The 18,200-nt window shown below is 44.3% G+C and overlaps 1 protein-coding gene across 3 annotated transcripts in view; it reads left to right on the top strand.

Moving 5' to 3' along the window:
- LOC149351052 (peptide deformylase, mitochondrial-like) overlaps nt 1–18,200 on the top strand; it is a 28,763-nt gene extending 10,563 nt beyond the window's left edge. For 2 of the 3 annotated variants that reach the window (XM_089580239.1, XM_089580240.1), the window contains 3 exons: nt 325–495; nt 590–710; nt 17,929–18,200. In XM_089580239.1, the coding sequence (XP_089436365.1) occupies nt 325–495; nt 590–710; nt 17,929–18,107 (471 nt within the window). In that variant the 3' untranslated portion in view covers nt 18,108–18,200. Of the gene's footprint in view, nt 1–324; nt 496–589; nt 711–15,228; nt 15,330–17,928 lie in introns of all 3 variants that reach the window. The other variant, XR_016290492.1, reaches the window with a different exon arrangement.

The raw sequence follows: 18,200 nt of genomic DNA on the forward strand, positions 1-18,200 counted from the left end.
CCATACTTCTGAATACACTTTATATGTGAGGACTTATCCTGTTACCTTCTTTTTCACCCACATCTTGTGTTTCGCCCTCTCTATTTTTTTTTGTTTTTAGCCTACAAGAGTGCACTGTACTGTTGTAACTTCAGACACATCTCTTCTGGGAGAAATAAAAAGTGATCATCAATACTGTTATATGAGAAAGCGTATTAAACGTGCATTCACAAAGCACATTTCTCAATTCCTGCAGTACGTTGTGTGAGTCAAGCGAGAAATCAATTTATCCTGTTTACTTACATTTGCACCTGTACAACTTAGTTTGTGATGTTGTTTTTTCAGATAATTGCTATGATGAAGAATGTCATGGTCAATTCTCATTCAGTTGGCATATCAGCACCTCAGGTGGGCTGTCCACTAAGGATCATAATGATGGAGTTCCCTAGCAAATACATGAAGCTTGCAGAGAAGGATGAAGCAAAGACACGTCTGTATCAGGTTTTTCCACTCAAGGTTTGTATATTTTGTCACATACTTTTATTGCTCAGATGCCTGAACCTCTTCTGTTCTTTTGACTGTGCCTTATTTGTTGTCCTTACACATATAGATCTTTATCAATCCCATTATGGAAGTTACTAACAGCCAAAAGATAGTGCTTCCTGAAGGATGTGAGAGTGTTCGAGGTTTCACAGCAGATGTGCCAAGATACTACGAAGTGAAAGTGTCAGGTAAGCACTTTTGGATCCGTTTCAGTGTGCGATGAAACGCAAACAGGATAACTGCACTGTGAGCACAGCAACACAACCAAAAACAATATAGGCGGAGTTCTTTAACACTTCCACCTAGTGGTCCCTGTGGCATCTAACTGAAATTCATTTGTGCTGTAAGAAAAAGAGTTGGAGTTCGATGCCCCAGCAGCTAGCGCCGACGAAGGCGAGGAAGAAGATAGGCGAAGCCGACGAAGTTCGGGTTTTGCGCTTGCGAACGCTGGCCTGCTGAGCGGCACCGCTGGGACAAGGACTGTGCCCGTCCACGCTAACTGTGCGAGTTTCCACATTACAATATATGCTAACTGTGCGAGTTTCCACAATACAATATATATATATTGTAATGTGGAAACTCGCACAGTTAGCGTGGATGGGCACAGTCCTTGTCCCAGCGGTGCCGCTCAGCAGGGTGGAAACTCGCACAGTTAGCGTGGATGGGCACAGTCCTTGTCCCAGCGGTGCCGCTCAGCAGGCCAGCGTTCGCAAGCGCAAAACCCGAACTTCGTCAGCTTCGCCTATCTTCTTCCTCGCCTTCGTCGGCGCTAGCTGCTGGGGCATCGAACTCCAACTCTTTTTCTTACAGTGCTAATATTCAGTCTCCCTCAGCTAAAATCCTTTCATTATGCTGCTCCTTTTTCACTAGTCTTGTTTGTGTTTCATTTGATGCTGGCAGTACATTGGGTGTTTCTGATAAGATCATGCAAAGGGTGGCAGTCAGCATTTTCTGTTTACCTAATATTTTTTTTTTGTCATTGCTTGCTGACTGGGAATAACAGATCTGCAATTATTTTTGTACAGAAAAAAATTTGGAACTTCAGAAAATTTTGATCATGAATAGGTGGACTCCCGCTCCTGCACACACTACTGTTTCTGCCAACTTTTCTTGTGGCAGTTGAAAGTTGGGCCAGTTGATGATACTAGAACAGGATGAGAAACAGCACATAGAAACACTGCAAGGAATAGTAACTTAAAATATAAAGTAAGGAGATGACTGAAAATTTTTAAACAATTGATGATTACCGTAGAGTATGTGTGCTCAGTTATTCTAATTCTAATTTTTTTTTTCTAAATTTTTTTTTTCTAAAATTTTGCTATCTTTGCATGCAGGAACCTTTTTTTGCTAACTTTGGAGGCCTCAGACAAGAAACTATAGCCACAAATATTTAACAGTACGTGCGATGTCAATTTATCTATTAAGCAGTATCGAATTCACTTACTTTTTTTTAACTATACAGGTCTTAAAAAAGGAAACCATAGCTGCATATATTTAATAGTACAGTCTATGCAAACTTATCTTCTCAACAATATTGATTCACTGACATATCTTTGGTTGGTTTATGGGGCTTAAGGGGGGACGAGGGTGTTAAAACTAACTTTTTCATTTATGGCTAGAATCTCATGAAATATTGCACACAGATGCGTTTTTCTCTGCTGATTCCAAATATGCAATCATATTTGAGCTGGTGATCTTAAATCTTACAAAGTCTAGAATGTAATTAGGTAATTTCTTACGCAGCTTTAATGAACTTTCTCATTGCATTTTGTTGCTTTTATTTGCATGAATTGATAGCCAGAGGGTTCCCATACCCGATGACATTCTTCGTTTTTCTCTAAAGGCATGGCATCCTGATGTACTATGTCGAGAGTAAAAGGTCGCAATATTTTGCACTGCAACTTGTTAAGCTAATTGTAAATTGCTATTTATATGTGGCCTAAACAAAAAAGTAAGAATGTCATTGGGTATGGGAATTTGCTGGCTATCAACTCATGTAATTAAAAGCAGCAAAATGGGGTGAGAAAGTTCATTAAACCTGCGTAAGAAATTGCCTAATTGCACTCTAGACTTTAGGATAACGTTTGATCCAAGACCACCAGCTCAATTATGACTACATTTTTGAAATCAGAAGAGAAAAACACATATGTGTGTAAAATTTCATGAGATTCGAGCCACAAATAAAAAGGTAAGTTTTAAGACCCTCGTCCCCTCATAACGTCCCAAAGCGACTCTGGCTGTGAGGGACACTGTAGGGGAGGGCTCCAGGTAATTTCGACTGCCTGGGCTTCTTTAACGTGTGCTGACATTCCATAGTACACGGGCCTCTAGCATTTTGCCTCCATCACAATACAACCGCCATGGCCGGGACCGAACCCACGTCTTTCGGGTCAGCAGCCGAGCACCATAACCACTGAGCCACTGCGGCGGCTTGACATATCTTTAATGGATAAGAAAATATAATTGCACATACTTCGATAAAGTGCAGAATCACAAGAAATTACGACAACAATTAAAAAAGAAAACATTGTTGATTGATATCTTTAATACTTTGTAAAAATGTGTGAGAGAGAGATAGGGAAAGGCAGGGATGTTAACCAGAAAGGATTCCGGTTGGCTACCAGTAAAAATGTGAAATTTTAGAAGAAATGGTGTAGCTTGAAAAGTGACAAAAATAATTGGGTGCACTCTATAATAATTCTGGTATGGTATGGTATGGTAATTCTGTACAAAAAATTTCCATCATTTTGCTTTATATTTTAAGTTATTCATTACCTAAGTTGGCAGATGTAGATTGATAGAAACTATGCTATAGATCGCTAGAAACTACGCTATGCAAAGAAGACCAGGACACAGCGAGACATGTGCACTCACACATTGGCACAGAGCATCTTTTTGGCGTGGTCTCCTTTCCACATTTCTTATTTATCTTAAGGGGGCTCTGAAACACCTTCCGAGGAGAGCACATCGACTCGCTCATCACTGCACTGTTGTTATGAACACCTGAGCCAAATAATACACTTCTACACGCAGCAGAAAACCCACAATCACACGTGAAAGTTGGTGAGCCCTTCCTGGCGACTTTTTCTTGCTCGCCCCCTCGTCCGTCACTCGCACCTGCGTATACAAGTTGTGAGGTGGATATTTGTTAGGTTCTTTCAGACAACAGGCGGGTACCATGGCTGCGGCCAATAAGCCGCGTAGCTCCAGCGGGTGAGAAAGCTCTGCCCCTGGAGGTGGGGCCGGCGCAGGAGCACCAACCTTCCAGCATGCAAAAGTGACAATAGGAGAGGGAGTTATCTGTAAGCTGAGCTACAAGAGGAGCTAAATTTTTACTACAGATAACTCAGCTTCTACAAGGCGCATTAAAAAAATTCTTGCTGGACAATATTCGTGAAGCGGTGTGCTTTGACATCCCAGGCGTACCGCAACTTTAGTAGAGCCCCTTTCAGAGCCCCTTTACGCAGCATGAACCAGCGAGCCCGCCAAAATGTTTGGTTCAGCACAGACAACAGTGCGCAAGAGCCCAACTCCTCATGATCAAAAATTTTTTTTAGCTTCTAAGTTTTGGGGGTTTTTTTTCTGGACAAAAATAATTGCAGATCAGTTATATTAGGTAAATCGTAGATGGTGGCCAGCCACCTGTTTTTTGATCTTATCTGAAATAACCCAGTTGTGCCTTGCTAATAGAGACATCTTATTGCATGAATAAAGCTCTCCATAAAGCGAGTCATTGATAGTAATTCACTGTTATGGATATTGAACAAAATATATTCAGAAAAATACATTGGATCTAAAGCCCATTTTGTCAGCTCTAGTGGAATGTGGATTTGAACTTTGACCAAATATTGGTAACTATTCTCCTGATGTGCACTATCTTCAAAAACTTGCTGTGAAGTTTCCAGCACTCACAGCACCTGTGAAAAAGTGTGATGACAAATTTAATGCTTCTGCAGTTCTCAAACATGCATCATTTATTGTTTGATGAAGTATTGTCCGGATCCAGATTTTCTGTTGCAGCCACCATGGCTGAGCTAGTTGCTCTAGCTCAGCTTCAGCTATGCTGAGCAGTCAGTTGGTGGCTGTCTGTGTGTCCGCTTTTGAAATGCCTGCACTGTGATTAATTGATTTAGTTCCTACATTGATGCACCATTGCTCAAGTGTGGTGCTGCCGTGGTGAGTCGGTGTAAGTGATTCCAGGTTTGAGTTTGTGGATATATGTCAGCACAAGTGAATGCAGTAGTAAGGACCCATGCTGCAAGGAACATACTATCTAGTGCATTAGTTGTATCGAGAATGTCGGCTGGACATCAGCACTTTCGTTGTCCTGGAGCTCCTTGGCTGAGATCTGATGCAGCAAGTGCATTCAAGGTGACATCAAAATGGCTGATGCAGGTGTCTGTATAGCTAGAGTTGCTGACATCTTTTGATCCTGAGCTCTTGACAGAGCCAGGCCGCCGCGGTGGCTCAGTGGCTATGGTGCTCGGCTGCTGGCCCGAAAGACGCGGGTTCGATCCCGGCCGCGGCGGCTGAATTTCTTTGGAGGAGAAATTCGAGGCCCGTGTATTGTGCGATGTCAGTGCACGTTAAAGAACCCCAGGTGTTCGAAATTTCCGGAGCCCTCCACTACGTCGTCTCTCATAGCCTTAGTCGCTTTGGGACGTTAAACCCCATAAACCAAACCAAACCATCTTGACAGAGCCAAGCAATTTTGGCAATTGGTGTGTTTAACGGAAACGCGAGTCAGCCATATGTCCTGCTGCTGTAAAGTATGAAATCACAGCAGAACACTGATGCATTTTAAGGCGCATTTATACTCCACGGCGGGGATGAGCACCGGTGGTGGTCTGTCATGTAAGGCTGGCAACCCCGCATCAGGCACAAATTCGGCTTCTACAGTCCAACCGCTCTGGCTCAGTGCAGCGACTGTGCCTGGAGAAGTGCATGCTCAGAACGTTCGACGTGCCACCTGTTGTAGATTCGCAAAGCAGCGCAGCCCCGACGAGAGGAGGAAGCGGTCCGGTCGGGCTGGTGGCGGCCGGCGTGTGAAATAGAGACGGTTCCATTCTGTGCTGGAGGCCGTCGAACGCGCCAGTCGACCATTGCCGCTGGAGTGTAGAGGGTCATGCTTTTGCCAATGTGGCGTCGCTATGCCGCGCACACGCTCTGGCAAAGTATAAATGCGCCTTTAGTGTTCAGCACCTTTTCAGAGCTGTTTCGTACCAAAGGTACTGGAAGCAGAATGCTGACTTGGAGTCATCAAGGATTTGTTGATGCTAACCACTGCATTTATTAAAAAAACTCCTGTAAACGTTCCCCTTCCCGTCGAGAAATAAGAGCCAGGAGGGATTGGGGGGGACAGGGTCGCTGCGTCAGATGCTGGCCTGGATTTCTTGAATCCCAGCGGCCTCTTCAGCCAGTCATACAGCGAGTAGCTGGTGCTCAGGGTCCGGGCTACACAGTAAGGTCTCCCAGGCGTCTCCACTATCTATTTTATTCGCCCTGCCTGGGGATTGTGTGCACTTCCAAATAATATGGGCGAGGGTCCCTCTTGCTCCACATTTCTTACATTTGTCAACCTCAATGCCCGGGATAATGTGTTTAATTAATATTGAGTGCGGGTAGATGCCTGTTTGAAGACGCCTCCACGCCACCGGTTGCTGATTAGTAAGCTTCACACTGGGCGGGGGAAGTTGCCTGCGGTGTTGCCTGTAGTGCTGAGTTACTTCTTGATATGATATTAGTCGCCCTTCTCTTCCGTGGTTCTCCAGGTGGGGCCCTTCTTGAGCTGCTCGGTGGTAGAGATCTCGAGCCAGCTCATGGGCAGCCTCGTTGCCACGGGACAGATTCGTGCGCGGGGGTCCAGATTATGTTAATTGGCCTGTCCAATTTTCTTTGTCTTGAAATTTTGGCTGTGAGAGGAGAGACCCTTCCTGTACCAAAATTTTGGATTACTGTCGCTTATAATATATTCGGCATTTGATCAGACGCAAGCACGATCGCAACTTCCTCTGCTGTTTCTATATTTGTCCTCCTTATGATGGTGGCTGTGATTGGGTTGCCCCGGCTGTCCACCACCATGGCTGTCGTGTATTTTTTATTTCTGTCGCCTGCCGCGTCTGCGTAGGCAACCTTTTCTTTTGGTTTTCGCCGTATGTGTGTTCCAGCGCTTTAGCCCTCTTTTGTCTCCTTTTGTTATCTAGTTCTGGGTGCATTTTTTGGGGGGAAATGGGGGATACTAATGCAGCTCCTGTTCTCCTTGTTAATTTCGTCCCTTTCATCTATGCCCCTGTCTGCTTTGAGTTCGATTTTGGCTAGAATGGCTCTGCCCGCATGTGTTATGCTTAGCTTCTCTAGTTGTGATATCTTTACTGCCTCTCCTAGTTCTGCCAAAGTATTGTGCATCCTGAGGGCTAGGAGTTTCTTCGAAGATGCGCATAGGGGTAGCCCTAATGCTTTCTTGATGCATTTCCTTATGAGAGTGTCAATCTTGTTTCTCTCTGCTGCTTTTAAATTTATTTACGGCGTGGCGTAGCTGATTCTGCTGATTATGAAGGCCTGTATTAGCCTGAATAGGTTTTTCTCTTTTAGGCCCCCCTCTCTTACTTGTTACCCTTTTGATTAGATTGAGGGTCTGCATCGTATGTTCCTCCAGCTTCCTGATGGTGATTGTGTTCTGCCCATTCAACTGCATGTGTAGGCCTAGGATTCTGATTGTTTCCACTTTTTGTTCTATCTCTGTATCACTGCCCTGATTTATCCAGAGATTAATGTTGTCTGCATACATACTGAATTGTAAATTCAGTTTTCCTATGCTTTTTGGTTTATCGGGAAGTTCTCTCATGGCCATGTTGAAGAGAAGGGGTGACAGCAGTGCCCTTTGTGGGGTACCCTTGCTTCCCAGTTGTATTTCATCCGGTTGGGTTTCCTGAAAATTTATACTTGATGTCCTATTTGTGAGGAAGTTTTTTATGTAGCGGTAGGTCTTCTGACCTACCCCAGCCCGGCTGAGCCCTTCTAGTACCGCTGCGTGCTTAACATTATCGAAGGCCTTTTTTAGGCCAGGCCCTAGGATGACCTTCACATCTTTGGTTTTAGAGTGAATGATGTCGTTCTTTAGTAGCAGCATGACATCCTGTGTGCTGAGGAGAGGGTAGAAACCATACATCTCATCTGGCCACAGACTGTCTTCTTTCATATAGACGCTTTACAGTGGCGTATCATGGGGGCTGCCATCTTTGATCACGTGATCACGCCGCCATTACTCGCCTCCTGACCACTCGACGCACGCCTCGTCGCGACGGCTGCTGCGTTTGATGTTTCGGTTCCGACAGGCAGTGTTTCGGCTGATGCGGTTGTAAAGGAGTGGCAAGACGACACTGTGGTTAGTCCGAAGCTTCGAAGGACATGTGAAAACCCTAATTGTTCATTTTAGGCGTGAAAACGTGATCGGGCTTCATGTCGCGAAGAGCCGCTGAGCTCTCCTCCTGTTCAAGGCAACGGGTGGATCGCCTGAATGCCGCTGAAGGATTTGCTTAATATTTTTTTATTGTTGTTATCTAAAACAGCAAGGTTTAATGACCCTGCGGCTGCGCAGGTCGTTGTCGCATTGTGTACATGCATGCGGAGACTGCGGAGACTCTAAAACGCTCACATGCACATCGTACTCATTTGTTTACAACTTGTTAAAGGTGCTTAGGAAGCCTAAAATATTTTCTGTTGGTTTGCTAAACAAAGGAAGGCGACAAAAATAAGTAAACAAACAAATGTTACCCAATCATGTAAGCAGTACCATGCATCAAGCAGCCTTCACAAGTTTGGATGCAATCGTTTACAAGGATTCTGCGATATAATTGTTATAACGCGCACATGGCAGAGCTCTCACTACACGAAGTTCACAATTATGTCAGCCTCACATAGTATAAAATTGTGGTACGCTCCATGCTCGATATGCGGACATGAAAATGCTCGAGGTCTCGCTGCTTGTAAGTAATCAGCCGGAGTCACTTCTATAGTGACTGTCTCGCATGGACCGCGAGGAAGTGCCAACCGCAGAGCACAGAAGCCGTAACACAAATGCTTTATTTCGATTGTGGTCCACAAAAACCGCGCTACTTGGAGCGAAGTTCAACAGTAACACCAAGGCGGTGTGTAATACGCGAACTGACGGTAAACGTTGTCCGTTCGCACGGCTATGCACTGCACAATATGCACTAGCGGTATAGGAGCGTAAGTCATTTTTTTTTTGTGACGTATCGGTGGCGGGACAGCTTGTTCATGCGGCTATGTTGCACACTTACCCTCGCAGATTTTCCAAGATCGAGACATTTCCTTCTATATTCGCTGTCTAGTGCTGGCGAACGTGTGTGTTGCGTTCACCCGTTCGGAAAGGGTGGATGTCCAACGGGCGCGAACAGGGGCAGTACGTCCTTGTGCAGTTCGGTTCCGTGAAGCTCGCAAACGATCGCATCCCGCCCCTTTAACTGTTTGTCGCACTTCTAGCAACCCACAACAGAGCATGTATTTTCTCTTTTCACATTTCCACTGCTGCGTCGAGGCATACACGCCGGCGACTTACGAGGCAAGTAATGACGCCGTGTTCCGAGCGCACCCGTGGCGCTATCTGGTCTCAAACGGAAGAACTACGTGCTGTAAACGGTCTATAGTTCGATATTCTAGTTTGAGCGATGTGTTCCATGAGTTTTCCTATGCAGGATGTTAGAGATATGGGCCGGAGATTTTCTGTTTGTGGCTTCTTTCCTGTTTTGTGAATGCGGACTGTTTTGGCCGTTTTCCGTTGAGGAGGAATTTCTCCTTTCTCCCAGCATTCCCGCATGTACCCTGTTAGGGCTCTTATGGAGTTATCGTCTAGGTTTCTTAGCATCCTGTTCATGACCCCATCTGGGCCGGGGGCTGCTCTGGTTTTGAGTCTCACAATTTCTGCCTCTGTGAAGGTTTCATTTGGCGCCCCTTCGTAGTCGGGGAGTTGGCTCTTACTCGTATCCCCTACGTAGGTTTCCACCATTTGCTCATGAAGCTTTCATCGCTATCCTTTTTGCATGTGTGCCTGACCTTTGTCTCGTTAGTCCTCGCCTTCATCTTGGATTTTTCTGGTTCGATCAGGTGTCTAAGGATACTCCAGGTTTGCGGGAGATTCATGTTCCTCTCCATTTCGCCACATTTATTGTTCCATTGTTACTCGCATAGTTTAAATGTATAGTCCTCTATTTCCTTATTATGCCTCGCTATCCTTCTTTTGAGGTTGCGGTTGTTTCTACCTTGCTTTTTTAACTGGCGTTCCATACTCTGTTTGGCTTCCCGCATGTGTAGTAGGCGACTGTCTGCTACCTCCGGGGCTTTCTTTGCTTCTATGATCTTGGTTGCGTTTTTTGCGTCCCTTTTAATCACCTCGCAGCAGTTGTTAATATTATCAATGTCTACTTCTTCTCTTTTCCCTCTGAGTTCCCTGAAATTGTCCCATTCCATGACTTTTGGAAAGGGGGATTTCTTTGGTGTTTGTTCAGATCACTATGAGGTGATGGTCGTTCCCTACATTTTGTTCCGTGTTTAGCTATTTTGCCTGTGCAATGTGTTTAGTAAAGGCCAAATCTGGCGAGGTATCTTTGCTAACGCTGTTCCATTCTCTACTGGGATACTCCGGGTCTGTTAGCAGTGTGAGCCTTAGGTTGTGTGTATCTTCCCATATTTGTCTGCCCTTGGGGTTCGCCAGTCGGTAGCCCCACTCTGGGTGAGGAGCATGAAAGTCACCTATTATTATGAGTGGTTTGGTTGTTAGCCACTTTTATTGCTTTATTTATTAGAGCCTTAATCTCACCTTTCTTTGGCTGAGCGGGCTGTAGATATTTAGGAGGAATGTGTTTGACTCCCCTCGTTTGCCTGTTAAAATCTCCTTGAAAACATTTTCTATTGTCCTTTCTTCTAGGTCATGCTCTGTTGTTGCTACGTTTCTTTTGACTAATGTCAGTGCCCTAGGTTTGATTCCTCTGTCACTGTAAAACACCTGATAGCCTTGCAATTTCTCCAGACCTCCCGTTTCTTGTAGAGCCATTGTTAGCAGAGGGTCTTCGAGTTGCTGCACTATTTGTTGCAATATCGGCTGCTTGCGTTGGTACCCTCGACAGTTCCACTGCCAGATTTGAGCGCTACTGGGCTTGCAATACATTATGAAGCCATGCAAAATTCTCCTCCTCAGCTTTGGCTTGCCAGGCGTGTATGCCGGCAATTTCCTCTCTAATGTGTTGAAGCTCTTCAGCTACCCTTATGAATTGGATCTCTATTCTCTTTACAAAGTTCTCTAGTTTATCCTCTACTCTGGATTCTATTTCATTTGCGAAGTTTTTGAGTTTTCCGTCAATCCTACTTTCTAGTTTCTTCATTAGCCTGTTTTCTACTTTCTCGGCCAGCCTTTCTTCCAGAGTTTGTTCCGGATTGCTGTCCCTGTTTTTTCATTTCGTGGGGGGTGGGGGTCACGGTTTCGACCACCATGTCACTCTTTTTTTCCTGAACGTTTGCTGGCGGCGACTGTGCACTAGCGGCTGCCGGGGATAGTGCTCTCGTTAGGCTGGCCACCCTGCTCGTACTACTTCGTGGTTTTTTGGGGGTTGCATTCTGTTTCTCTATCTTTTCGTTGAGATTCTCAACCATGCTCATAAGGCTGTTTATCGCATTGTTTTGACTCCTGATTATTTTCTTCAGTTCCTCAATTTCTTCGTCTCTTTTATCTTTCTTACTGCTGCCCTTGCTTTGGGAGACCTTACTAGCGAAGCTAGGGCAGCAGGCTAGGGCAGTAGGCTAGGGCAGCTCTGCCTCCGGTTGACTAGTGAAATCTGTGGAAGGCGAGTCATGTGCGGTGCTTGTAAGTGTATAGCAGCAACAAACTACCTGCTTTTCATAATTCTTGGTTTCTTGAGCTGCAAGGCTTGAATACTTGACATAGAAGAGAAAAGGGTGCTGATAGACGCTATGCTGTCTTTCTGTGAGGTATGTAGGAGGGAAATGTGAGGGGTATTCAATAAGTTTTTCTAGATGGCTGCAGCTTTGTTGTATGTAGGAAAAAAAAAAATTGAAAGATGTTACAATAAAATTAAAATTTAGAATTTAACTTTTTCTATTGCACAACACTAGTCGGCTCCAGTGGCAGTCCAGTAATTCCTGTATCAGCATCTCGCCAAGCAAGGCGAAACTCTAGAAATATATAGAGAGAAGGAAGCAAGAAAATCAGTTATTGTTTGTGCAGTATTAAGTGGCTGCTCAAAGATGCATACTACACTGATGCATGTTCTCACTGTGAATGGTTGCCGCACAGCATCCAGTAGCCACACACAACGCGCTACGATCGGTAAGTGGCTTTGTTGTTAGACTGATGAGCTCAAGGTCTCTGGTTCGGTCTCATGCCACAGCGGTGGTATTTCAGTGGAGGCAAAATATGAAAACGCCTGTGTGCTGCATGATGTCAGCATACGTTGAAGAACCTCAGGTGGTCTAAATGACTAATCTGGAGCTTTCCACTGCAGCATTTCTCATTGCCCACATGTCACTTCAAGACGTTACACGTCACTTCGAGATGTTAAACCCCATAATTTAATTTATTAGCCACGCACACACTCTCTCTCTCTACTCTGCACAGAGAGGTGCCCTCTATTGCAGCAGACAAAACATTAGTTATAGTGGAGACCACCACTCTTCCCACACATCGCTGCAAATTCTCATTTGGACTGATAATCAAGGTGTTGAGCTCCATCCACACGTGCACGCTCTTCGAGAAATATGTAACAGCTCACTCCCATCTGCACATGACAGTTTAGCAGATTCCATGCCATCGTGGTATGGCAGGGAACTTGAGACGGCGTGTGCTCTCCTGCTCTACACTCTCTGGCCAGATTCTGTGATGCATGTTAACACTGCAAGCAGCTACACAAACGAAGGACAGTTATCCTCCAAGAATTGTGAAAATATGCTATGGCTTTCCTGTCTTCCTTTTCAAACTTCATATGCAGAGAGGACAGTAAGTAGATTGTACTGTGAATGAGCATGAACTCTAATGACTCCCTTTCTCCCAGCACATGCACTGCATACAGAAGCTTCCCAGATATCCTTCCTTTCTTCTACATTTCAAATATTTCAGTATATTTCCAGCATATTTCAAATAATTTTTAACAAAATGAATGATTCGAAAAGGTCATGGGGACCTGCTTCATTAGAAACAATTTGTTTCTGGGCTGCAGTCTTTTATTCTAATGATTCGACAATGCACGATGTCTTTGCTCTTGTACGCTTCGTTTCTTCCATGCAAACCCAGCTGTGTGTGCCACGTACAATACAGAGGATGCTTCTGTTGGTGACTTGGATAGCTGCCACCATGGGCGTCCGGAAGGGGGGGCAAGGGGGGGCGGTTGCCCCCCCTTGGAATTACGGATATTATTTATGCCCTACCAGAAAACAACTACAAACCTACCGCCTCCCCCATCCCCAGACATCGGGTGCACCCCCCTGGAAAAAGTTCTGCGGACGCCCTTGGCTGCCACACATGCCAAGATTGAATGCCATGGAAGGCGCGCACTGTCATCCACTTTTCCTTTTTTAACTTGCGGAAGGCAACAACGTCTTTTACCTCCACATGTATTAGGTGCACACCTTTCAGTTTCTTCGATAAAACACTTACAAAGTCTCCGGCTGCCCGAATTGCGCTTTCAGGGTTTGTTCTCAGGTTGGTGAGCATTGCTTGGTGTTTGACGAGCCCTCCGACACTGTGTCATCAAAATGTCGTCACAAAATTGTGCTTTCCATGAAGATATTTCATTGCAGAAGTAACGAAAGCGCGGGTAGCACAAGTAGTCTGTCTCATTGACATTCACAGGTCTTTCGGATATTAGAAGTTGCTTCAAAACCTTGATGTCTAGGTCAGTGACGCTGCGAAAATTTTGTTTCTTCGGAATGAGCTTCTTGTGCTTGGAAAGGTAATCTGCACAAAGCACTCAGTCAGAGCTATACTTTGTCACCATGAGACATACGTGAGAAGCACATGCAGTGAGAGCAAAACGCAAGCACGCCTCTCGCTCATCTGCGATGAAAGTGAACATCCGAAAACCGATAGGGAGTGCTATGCCTGAGCTCCCCTCCACCCTGAGTGGATTAGAACGTGTCTGGCTTAGCCACTGCGGCGACGGCAACAGATAGTCTCCGCTCGAATCAGCCAGCACAGCTTTGCTGGTGCATCCTCTGTCAACTTGATGAAGATTGCTCCCAAGGTCTGCCGTAATGGATCACCCGGAAAGGACCAGAGTGTCTATCGCTCCAATCATCGTGCTGGGCCGTGTCACCGTGCGGCCATCGTCATCATCATCATCATCATCATTTATTTTACCCTTAAAGGCCTCTGTTGAGGCATTACATAAGGGGGGGGGGGGACAAAGCAAATGCAACTGAGAATAATACGTTAATACAACAAAACATAATGCAATACAATAAAATGAAAAACGATACATCACAATACAACGTTGGTCAATAATGAAGGGCGTCAACCGAAAAGAACGTCATGCTGACTTTCGAGCGTAAAAAGCCACGTTTTCGGTGGTTCTTCGGCGTGCCGAGCACCGTGGCGGCGGGTGAGCGTGCATTATTCCCATCTGCCGCTACCATGTCTGGGGACAAAAGACCAGCTTCTACCGGTTTCCTCTAGCTCACGCTGCCTAAGGACGCGAAAACAACCCTCAAAGCAATGCCTCGTAAAACAAGCGTCTAGGGTGCACAGGCGTATGCATAGTAGTCGTGCTCTCATGGCAGCTGCGGAGCACAAATCGTCTCAATATTGACGCCCTCGGTGCTGCCGACACCTTTTCGCTACTCCAGACCTTTTCTAAGAAAAAGATTCAATCCATCCTGCATTCTATAGACATAGCAGGCAAGAAGAAGACAAATATACATAATTTGTCAATTCTTGCTTAAGGATCTGATTGGAAGGGTATTAACTACTAGAGAAACAAAATTATGCAGCATATTTTTATTGATTGTGAAATCTGATATAAAGGAGAACATGTGGACAAAGTTAAAAAATATAAAAAATGGTTGTTGTTTTTTTAACTGTCATCTGCAGCTTTCGTTGTTTTGTGTTTTCTTGAAGTTAACACCACCATATTTTTTTATAGAAAAGACATATAAATATAAGCTTCAGCAGTTTGATAGGTCTGTTTGCATGGATTATAATGCACCATTACTACCACTCTGCTACAAGCCGTTTTTTACATAACCTGCAAACTAGATGCAGAAACATTTTTCAAGTGGATTTTGACCAATTTTATAAAAACATCTATAGCTTGCCGACAGACAAAAATAACGGAGCACAAATAAAGTTTCCAGGTACCTAACTTAATTCATAACCATAACCGTAATTCATAACCAAAGTTGGCCAGAACGGCAGAGCACTTATGTGCGGAACTCCACTTTCCGTCATTAATAATTTCGCATGACTCTAAAAAATTGGAATGGAGGGGAGGGGGCAAAATTAATTGTGGTTCACTTCTTTCCAGTGATTAGGCAACATTATATAAAAATTTCAAATAAATTTAAGAGATTGACCAGCCACCCTTTGTTCGATCTTACGTGGAACCACCTAGTAGAAGCTTTGCTAAAGTGCTGAACTGGCCATTCGAAATTAATTTTTCTTTGTCTGTTTCTGTCTGTGTGCAGATGGAGGATGAGAGCAGCTGTTTTACCTTACCCACGTTGTAGCCTGAACTGCGTGCCTCCTGACTTCAGGCTGTTTTCCAAGATGACAGAACATCTGAAGGGTACGCACTTTGCGTCTGTTAAAGAGGTCACCAGTGTAGTGCACTACTGGCGTCATCAACAGCTGCCCTCATTCTTCTTTGTTGGCCTGCAGAGACTACCATAAAATGCCCACCTAAAATTTGGAGATAATCACAAAATATTATATTACGTGATGGGTACTTGTTAGGTCCAGGCTTGAAAATCCAGGACAGACACAAGTTGGAATGGGCCCTTGCTTGGTCCCAAGACCAGTCATTAAATTCAGGATGGCAGCCAAACACGAACGAACGAAAATGAATGTGCTTGGGGAGAAAGTAATTCGACAGATTACGTGACCACATGATTGGAGACCCTCCGTCAGCACCACTGCATGCGGCTTGCAGTTCATTAGCTCCCCTTTTTCTATGCTCCTTTCATCATGTTCATGGAATTCCTAGATCTTTCTGGTTCCTTCTTTTGACCCTCCCAATTTTTTCTTTGGAAACTGCTTGACCTTGAGCATTGGTGTATTGTCTGCATAATCTCATTGCTGCCTTCGCCACCCCCACTTCCCTCAGTGATAAGTGTCACAGAGATACCGAGCAATGGGCGCTTATGCGTCTTTGCCGTGTTTCTGGACTTCTCCCAGACATGGGGCATAATTGCATATGCGCTTGTTCTGTTTTTGTGAAAATTCAAAAACTCAAGAAAAAGTGGACTTATTCGAGCAAGGAGGGATGCTTAGTATTTTACAGTAGTGCATTGCCATTGATGGAAACTGTATTGAAAAGTTTCGTGCACCTGGGAAAAACATTCCAGACTTTCATTTGAATGTAACATGTTTCCAGTACTCCTTAAAAAAAAAATGCTGTATCCCAGGAGGCTAATGTTGACCATTCCTCATACAATGGTCTCAAATCTCAAAATATTTGTCCCATTTTGCATGTTTCTCCTGCACAATGTGTACTGCTTTCTGTTTTAGTCTTTGAGTTAATGGGTGAATCAGGAAGTCCACTAAAAGTAACATGCAGTAGTTTGCTGGATGTTACACACTTCTGCAAAAATGGATGCAGTGGTACACAAGAGATTGCTCTATCCTCTTCTGTCACCAGTCCTGACTGCCTGTCAACAATGGTCGGGAGCTCACCAGTTTTGACCATTCACCTCTGCCTGAGGGTGTGTTTTTTCATGCCGATACATGACAAATTCTGCGTAATGCACTTTGGGAAGGATTTTTTTTTTAATTCATATCTCAACTTTTAAACCAGCTATGATTGAGATTGTGCACTATTATGCTAGTATCTTCAGGCTTTAATAGGCTTTTTCTGCTTATGGAACATCCAAGAAGCTTTCCCCAAAGTTTCACATGTGTACTATACTTCGTTTCATACATCAGGTGCAACGCTGTCAAAGCTGGCGCTCTTGTTTGCGCTGCCTGCATCCGCGACCAAAAAGTAGTGCGTTCCTTGTGGTGAGCGAAACATAGTGAATGCTTTACTTGCAGGCTTACTACAAGACATATTTGTCATGAGCTTGATTAAATGCACTCTTACTGCTGACAGCACGCTGACGCTTTCTTGTGCCTTAGACCAATCGGCCACAGAACAAGTGGGAAGTAACACGCCTCCCTTTACTTCTCCATGTGGTCCACTTCTGTACCTTTCACAGTGTTGCGCCTGATGTATGAAATGGAGTATAGAGGCAACCACTGTTTGTTTGCGAGGTGACATCTTTTTTTCTTTCATAACTGTTTAGACCCATATAGTGGACATGAAGCTTGTAAAATTCCACTTTAAAGAAGCGTCTTTGCATGGTAGCTATTGGATGTTCTTGTGGCTCAGACAGGCGAAAATACAACCTTTCAGTATTACATTCCAGGCTGAAAATTTAGTCTGCAGCTCAAAATGGAGTAGTAGTCATTACTTTAAGCAAAAAAGCCGCACATCCAGGCACACCAGTAGGGACTAAACGCCCAATGTTGGAGGTCTCCTTAGCCATACCTTTGCATATTGAGAGAAGTCCCTCTGCTTGGAGTGCCATAAAGAAAAGAGTTTACTAAGTTTAATTGGAGAATGTAGTATGTATAGATAACACAGATTTACATTTTACAGATAACAAAGATAGGTAACACAGATTTACATTTTACAAAAAGTACACGTGCAGATGTAAGTAAACGGAGCACGCTATTCCGTTCTAACTGCAATCACACTTTCCCTGTTGAAAATGAAGAAGCATTATTTCTCTGACAAGGTGTGTAAACATCCGCTACCAGCATATGCATACCATTATTGGAAATTTCAATAAGGCAACTCGGGAAAAATATTCGAAGACAGTAGTGTGCTCCATTTACTTATGTCCGCACCTGTACATGATTTGAGGTGTGCCAGTTCTGTGTGTAGTAAATAATGCTAATCTTTTCATATAGAAGATTGTCTCTTAATAGACACTGTGGCATGATGTGGTCTAGCATTTCACATGGGCTTCATGACCAGAAAAGTATTGGAAGGTCCTGGTATCATCTAGATTTTGTTACAATAGGCTATATGCCAGTGGATGCTGTTGTAGCTATTTGGTGTTTGTAGATGACAGTGCTATGCACAGTGTTGCATTTTTGATTGGCTGTCCTGGCTTTGTTTTCAGGTCTCAACCAGTACGGGGAGGCTCATGAGTGGCAGACACACGGATGGCCTGCCAGAATCATTCAGCATGAGATGGACCACCTTGAAGGCTGTCTGTTCATTGATTTCATGGACCCCCGAACTTTTAACTTCAACTACTGGCATTTGATTAAGAAGCTGCCCAAGTCAAGATTAAAGTGATAGTGATGATCATTGTTGCATTGTTAAAGAAATAGCGTGAAGTAAATTCTTTGGAAAAGGGAAAATAATAAACACAAAGAACTGTTGAAAGAA

The sequence above is a fragment of the Amblyomma mixtum genome, chromosome 3 (genome assembly GCF_055824585.1).
Source record: "Amblyomma mixtum isolate Tamu chromosome 3, ASM5582458v1, whole genome shotgun sequence".
NCBI lineage: Eukaryota > Metazoa > Arthropoda > Arachnida > Ixodida > Ixodidae > Amblyomma > Amblyomma mixtum.